Here is a 7,620-nt window from a genome sequence, read left to right as displayed (position 1 = left end):
AAGTAGAGGTACTAGAGTAGATCCAACGCTTTCAGACAAATGCATGTATAGTGGATCAGTTGAATCTGACGTCTCCTTATCCTTAGCCATTGATTTTTGGTTCAAGAAGAAATTTCACCAACAGAGAAGTAAAAGTCAATCGAAAAAAGAAGTTGAACAGAAATTGAACTAGAGAACTGTGAGAATTGCGATAAGATCCAAATAGAGTTGCAATAATTGCAACAATTGCTAGAAAAAACTGAACAGTTGTTTTCCTATTCTAGGTTTGCAAAGCTAGAAACAACGAGGTTGAATCGATAAGCTGAAAATCACATTAGCGATGAAATGATGCGGAGTTGAAAGTTGTAGCTCTGATACCATGTTGTATGAGGTTGGATTGAGAAAAAAACAATGTCAATCTCCATTGAAGAGAGGTCGAGCTTCAGAGTAGAGGGGAGAATATGGGAGGAAAAAGATATTTTCCATTGATGTAAAATGAGTAAAGTACAAGTGCTATCCATGTTAGATGCATACACAACCGATTTAAGCCGAGACCTACAATTATAGAACTAACCTTAGTAATTAACTAACCGAGTTGTAAATTAATAAATACAACTGTAACTAAGTGGTACTAAGAACTAACTAGTTACAAACTTAATCTCAAAACCAGTTGAATGTGAGAAATGAGCTCCAAGGTGGAAATCATTAATGAGTATGAAAAAATGAAAATGATACGCCAAAAAATGATGAAACTGCGATTGGGTGAGCTGAGAAATCGAGAGAAAAAATCAAAATCAATTGAAAGATTACATTGGGTAGGATTCTTTTAAGGGGTTACGAACCATGATAGAGGAGATTTTGAGGGAAAAATTAGTAAACAAAAATGAAGAAGTGACCTCTAGGATTGTCTGTATTCGCTGAAAGAGTTGGATTATCATTTTAGGCGTAGGCTTTCCCAAAGATAAAATTGCTACAGTTTCCATTCTAAAAGCCATCGCCAAGAAACTAGATAACTTCAAGATGCAGGTAGCTAATTCTGTTAATAGAAGCCCAAGACATTGGACAGTTGCCATGAATATCATTTCAACCTAAAGAATACACATTTCATAATCGTATACGTTTTGAATAAGATAACAGTGTACATACATGTTAATAAATACACCATCGATGATCCAATGGTACAATTGCAGGCCTTTGTGATGCCAAAGGCTTCAATGCCTGTATACATTTTGAATTCATGAGACTTCCCATAATAGACTGAACCAGAAGTTTGTTAATTTCAGGCCACCATTCTACATGAATTCACAAAACCGTGTATTCCTATCTGCATTTGACACTGCTTGTGTAATATCATCAAAGATTTCACCTTGAATCTACAAGTGTGGGGAAGCAATATTGATTTAGTTGCCACATTTATGCTTGTGGAAAAAGACGTGGATCTGTTCAGCACAATTTGGCTTCTTTTATTGACAGTGCTCGAACCATTTTGGTTGGTTATTTGCTTGAGGCTTGAGAGAGAACCATTTGATTTCTCTATAGGATAAACTTGTTCATAGTTGTCCGCTGGTTGCTTATCCTCCAGAGCATTCAAGATTGCCCTACCATCATCTGAAATTTTCTTGGCCTCGTTAAGGAAACCAATTGATCGCCATGCATCTGCAACAAGTTGAAGAGTATTCTTCGTGGGAGATACACCCATCTCTTCCATAATTTGGAGGAACTCCTCAGCCTTCCATGGTTGTTTTGCTTCTCCATAACCCCATATGAGGGTCTCAAAAGTTTTCAAGTTAGGAGGTACATCCATTTGGCACATCCTTTCAAATGCCCTCAGAGCATACTCCATTTGTCCAGCACTGCACCATCCACTGATGATTGTTGTGAACATTACAACATTTGGATGTACAGCTGATGAAGCCATAACTTTCAAGAGTGCTTCGGCTTTTTCAGGTTCTCCAGCACGAACATAGCCTTTAGCAAGAATGCTGAATGCGTGGCTATCAGGTTCTATACTGGCCTTAATCATGTCATCAAATATCTCTTGGCATTTATCCATAAGTCCAGCTGAACTCCATGCATTCATGATAGTACTAAATGTTACCACATCTGGTTTCACCCCAAACTCTTCCATCAAAGTAAGTGTCTGCACATTTAACCGATGAATAAGAAACATGTCATGATCAGAATGACGCAACACTCTTTTCTTTTTCTCCTTTTGTTTCTCCACAAGGCTCGAAGCTACACTAAATAACACTGCAGTGGTTTCCACCCTTCTTAAGTATTCAAGGGGTATTTATTTACTCTTTATAGGTGAAAACTGACACTCATACATGCAAAATTAAAATTTGTACATGAAAAGATATAATGAAGAATGGTTTCCTACACAACTTAATGATCAGTAAATTGCTGATAGAAAACCAATATGGATGCATACCTCATCAACACCATCAGTATCAGTGATGTCGAGAAAGCCTTTGATGAGAGAGTTGAATATTACTAGATTAGGAAGTACACCAAGATCCTTCATCCTGTAAACAAACCGCAATGCTTCTGTCATATTTCCCTCTTTACAGTACCCATCCACAATAATACCACACGTTCGATGATTTGGTGGCACTTTGTGATTTTGCATTTGAAAAATCATTGCTTCAGCTCTACCAGTCTCCTTGTTCCGAGCATAGGCCGTTACTATAGTATTGTAAGTAACAACATCAGGTTTTACACCAGCTGCAACCATTCTGTGAACCACATTCCAGGCTTCTGCAATTTGGTTCTTGTTACACCAAGCTCGGACCAGAATATTATACGTTCTGTCATTAGGTTTCACATTCTCTTCAAGACACATAATTTCCAACAGTTTCAGAGATTCTTCAGGCTTACCAACGATTCCAAATCCTTTAATTAATGAATTAAAAGTGCTGGTTGTGGGCCTACATCCTTTCTCCCTCATTTTCTGGAACACTTTCATTGCCTCCTTGACATTTCTAGATTCAGAAAAAGCATTTATCACGGCATTGAAGAATATGGAGTCAGGTTTTAGTCCGTCTTGCTCCAATTTGGAAAGAAGCAACGGAATCGACTTGAAACGTTTCTGGAGAGTCAAGGCAGCCAAAACAGTTGTATATGTCACAAGTGTTGGCCGATGTCCTTCTTCTGTAAGACCCTTCAATATTGAATGGACCTCTTGTGGTTTTTTCCTCTCAATCAAAACATTCATCAGTTTTGTTCTTGAACGAACAATTTGGCAACTCCTACTTTCCCTACAGGCAGTGCAGTGAGATTGACGTGGAGAATTCGCCATAGCTGAAATAAGATGAGCTCGGTTTTCATGTAGATGAGATTCCTGCACACGTTAAGTGAACAGAGAGCTTAAAACATATATACAAGAAAGCATAACTAAGATGTCATCAAAATACATTCAGTTGTGTGCCAATACTATGGTGGAAGACGCAGAAATCTTCAACTTGCTTGAACTTGTTCCATTCTTCTTTTTCTCAAAAATAATAGACTTGGCTACCTCATTTCCAAATTCTCCCATACTCTGCTTATCACTTCTTAATTGTCCTGATGCTTATGATGAAAGCAATATTAATTGCCTCTATTTATCTATCCCACGGAAACTTACCGCTGCCTCAAGGGCATTTTCCCTGCAAAATGGGAACCTTTTAAGATAGTGATGAATAAAAAAGCAAAAGAACGCCGGGAAACAAGAGTGAGCTGGAAGAAGTTGATGATACCACACGTTTTCAACAAGGACTTTTCCACACCAGAAGTATCAAAAAGGCAGAGTATAGACTTCAGAAGAATTCAACTTGTCAAGCAATTGAAAGCCAATTATCTGAAAGTAGTATTCCAGGTAAACACGTCAGTGTTGGAGCCAGGAGAGTGGAGGGACAGTGGAGGCAACTTATACAGGAACATTCAAAAAATTAGGGATGGGGGCAAGGGAAGAGTATATTTCAGAAGAATTTTCAATTCCTTTCAACAAGTAAACTATTCAATAGTCAAAAAGGCCAGAAACCTACAATTTGAAAAGCTAGATGGGGCCGCAGCCCCTACCTGCCGAAAATCCGCCTAGCTCTATCCTTGGCCATGCTGGTATATTGAAACGAAGAATCACTAGAATTAGTGCCATTGGGTTCTATTGTATTACAGAACTTAGAGGTATTCAGTGTGATCCAGTTAAGCCATAATATCTTATCAGTATTCAAAAATGTAACTTGGCTAAGTAAGGACAAAATCAAGTTTTAGATGTACTCATTAGGAAAGAAGGGAAGCCGCCATGTATCATGTTTGCACAAAAGTATGCAGTGGTTGTGCAAGGCAACTAAGGTCATACTAATCCTCAGTGCCAAGATTTTAATAGGAAAATTATGTGCAATTTTACTTTAATCTACTACTCATGTAGACACTGAAGTAACAAGTTCATCCCCAGACAAGGAATTTGCACAACTATCTTGAAAGCAACAAATATCCACTTGCAAGACTTGATAGGTAGTTAGCAGTTTGTAACAGACTAAGCTGAAAATGCCAAATATTAGGAGCCCAAGGGAAAACATCTGCCTATTGATAAGAAAGGTTCACAAGAAAGATTGCACTCTGAAATTTAAATGCTTATCACAAATAAAAGTGTTAGGATAGCCACTCAAGGGCGTTGTCAAGCTGATATTTGAGCATGAAATGACAGCAATGAGTCCATGTATGGCTAGTGAGACACTAAGAACCCAAAAATCCATGTCCTGAGCCAGATCCTTGAACTCTATGTGTTCTATTAAATTACTGGATACAAAATATATTACTATTTGTTAATCATTTTTAATAATCAATCTAGATCTGAACTATATATATACACACACTCAAAATAGAAATTAGCTAAGATAAGAAGTATAGGCAATTAATAGAGTGGTCACTGAGTCATTCCATTATTAGCTCCAAAGGGGTAAATTAGTCACCCAAATCCAGAAAGGGAAAATCCGGCAGTATGCAACTTCTAGTTCGAAAAGGTAATTTCCTAAAGTGGGAAGATAATACTCCCTCCGTTTCAATCTATGTGAACCTATTTTCTTATTAGTTCGTGCAAAAAAGAATGACCCCTTTTTGTATTTGGAAATAATTTACCTTTATGCAATAATTTATAGCCACACAAAAAATATATAACTCATTTAATACCACAAATTTAATGGTCTTCTCTTCTTTTTTAAATTCCGTGCCCAGTAAATAGGTTCACATAAATTAAAACAGAGGGAATATATAAAATTGCAAGACAGCCACGCGTCAGCAATCTATACGAGTGACGATACTTTTCTACATATACAAGGTATGAGCAAAAACTACTGCGTCAAGGATTGAGAAGCTGCAATCTGAGAGGACTACAAAGTCAAAGATCATATTAGAGGCAAATAAATTAACAAAAACTGGCAATTGTAAACAAACCCAACAACTTCGAGTACTCTTTGAACCACTCTACTGAATTTCCCATATACTTAAAAGAAAGAACAGCAAAGATAATCCATGAATTTTGCAACAAACTGAGATTCCTTGCTCATGAAACAAATTTCAAAAAGTTATAACTTGTAGCTCTGTCATTCACTTTTGTTATTGTTATAAGTAATAAGCAGTTTACCTAAGTAAACAAGATGATAAAAGAGCAACAATTACCATTAGCAGAAAATTAAGAAATTGAGAAGGGGTACGAGAAAAGGATATGTGGGTACCTGTTGACTATGAGAAGAGAAGAAGAGTTGCATGGTTGCAGATCAGTTAGAATCTGCATGTAAGACATGACATTGTTGGGTAGTGACATTTGTTGGTGCGATCTTATCCACAAATTTTTATCAGAAATCACAAACGGAAGCTGGAGATTTCTTCTTCTACTGAATCTTGAGGCTGCAATTTAAATGAACACCTATATTTACAAAGCCTAATATTTGTGGCTCTCTGTTTTGCCACGTCTTTTCACCTTCAGTTTCTTCTGTTATCTTTTTTTCTACTATTTCTTTCAGGCCAATTTTGGAACCAATGTTCAAGAAAAGGCCCAAAATCACCCCGACTGTTTGGACCAACACTTGAAATCATGCTAGCTTTGTTATCTGGAGCAATAATAGTCCTCCAAGTTTTCAAAATTAGCGCACTTCAAGTCCAAGCTATCCTTTTTCCATCACATGCCTGGTTTCTAGTCAGGCCTTATAGCCTAGTAGACCCTTGTACTTGTACCGGTTTGTCATCCCGGTCTCAATAATCCACGGAGTTTCATCGAGACACTTCTACTTGATCAAAACCTATGTTTTAAACGCCTCTAACCGTTGACTGCACATGTGGCAACTTCAGGGTTGGGTTGGAAAAATGCGTGTAATTCACATGTATAATGAGCGTGAATATTTAGATTTAGATTAAAAAGAAAGCAAAATAAGAGAGAAAAAACAAAAATATTTGCACCTTGTTTCCATTCTTCTCCGTTGATGTCTCCACCCCAAAATCCCCACCAGAAAGCATCCATTTTCGTAACCCAAAAATTTCACCGTTTCGAGAGAGTACGGGAACCACTACTTGTCATTGATGACCTTCACTACTTCCTCCTCAACTTCTTCTTCTTCTTCTTATCACCCACCAAAGAAAAATCAACGTGACAAAGGAGAAAAAACATCCACTTTAAATTTCATCTCACAAACCATCGCAACAAAATTTTATGTAAATCTTTTTCTCCAAGATTTTGACTTCGATTCATTTTTTTTTCCAGATTCATGTTCAAAGTTATCTATAAATATTGTATTTTTCTTGATCATTTGGTTGCAGAAAGTGGGAAGGAAAAATTCAAATTTTAATTCTTGTTAACCATTGAACAATAATCCAAAATTTTCAAGAGGGAATAATGAAGTGTGGCTTCGAAGGGTATTGTTGAGTAGCAAAAGAAGGTGAAAAAAGGGCAAATGTGAATCTACATAGATGAAAAGCAGATAGCAAAAAGAGGGAAGGAGAACTTTTAGCTTTTGGTTTTTCTTTTTTGGGTTTTGGTATTAATTATCTGATGTGGATATGATCTGTCATGCATGTCAAAGCGAGTGAGGAACACACAGTGTCGGAAGGGTTAAAAACATAAGTTATGATCAAGTAGAAGTGTCTGGATGAAACTCTGTGGAACAAAGGGATCGGGATGACAAACCAGAACAAGTACAAGAATCCATTAGGCTATTCGGCCTTTTCTAAGGGCACCTCAAATCTGTGTATTTATTCCCCAAATCATGGAATAGCATGAACCAATTAGGAAATTTCACTACTCTTCACATTATCGACCCTTGCTTCGTCCCGGTGTGCTGGTTCTTACTCCAATTCAGTCTTGTCACATAGTATCTCGTCATTTGTGTCACCCCTATCTCTGTTTGTTTTGTGTTTGGTATATTGAATAATAGGTTACGATTATTGGAATATTTCAAAGATCAGATATGGCTAATGAAATCTAGAGTTTCTATTTCACTTTCTCTAACTAGGTTTTGCTGGATTGCCAAGACTCATTTAACAAAATTTATTACTTTCCACGTACAATATCGAGCAAAGAACTGACGGGTAGGGGTTGCCATATTTCGGTTACAATCGAAAAGACTTACCGAATAATTTTTTAAAATTTTTCAGATTTTGGTTTTCGATTTT

The 7,620-nt window shown here is 37.0% G+C and overlaps 1 protein-coding gene across 7 annotated transcripts; it reads right to left on the bottom strand.

The window, feature by feature from the left end:
- Positions 1-1,037: 1,037 nt before the first annotated feature.
- On the bottom strand, positions 1,038-5,876 carry LOC132046109 (pentatricopeptide repeat-containing protein At5g25630-like). 7 transcript variants are annotated; one of them, XM_059436651.1, is made up of 6 exons: positions 5,691-5,875; positions 4,002-4,071; positions 3,714-3,814; positions 3,413-3,623; positions 2,411-3,319; positions 1,038-2,119 (listed from the first exon to the last, which is right to left on the bottom strand). In XM_059436651.1, the coding sequence occupies exons 4-6, from the start codon at positions 3,512-3,514 to the stop codon at positions 1,259-1,261; spliced, it is 1,872 nt and encodes a 623-aa protein (XP_059292634.1). In that variant the 5' UTR covers positions 3,515-3,623; positions 3,714-3,814; positions 4,002-4,071; positions 5,691-5,875; the 3' UTR covers positions 1,038-1,258. The 7 variants fall into 7 exon arrangements, with proteins under 7 accessions (XP_059292634.1, XP_059292637.1, XP_059292633.1 ...); XM_059436654.1 differs by having other exon boundaries at positions 3,719-3,814; XM_059436650.1 differs by lacking the exon at positions 4,002-4,071.
- Positions 5,877-7,620: the final 1,744 nt, after the last annotated feature.

The sequence above is a fragment of the Lycium ferocissimum genome, unplaced genomic scaffold, assembly GCF_029784015.1.
Source record: "Lycium ferocissimum isolate CSIRO_LF1 unplaced genomic scaffold, AGI_CSIRO_Lferr_CH_V1 ctg9472, whole genome shotgun sequence".
In the NCBI taxonomy this organism is placed as follows: Eukaryota; Viridiplantae; Streptophyta; class Magnoliopsida; order Solanales; family Solanaceae; genus Lycium; species Lycium ferocissimum.
The sequence above is the reverse complement of the archived record's forward strand: the minus strand, read 5'-3'. Positions and strand labels throughout refer to the sequence as shown.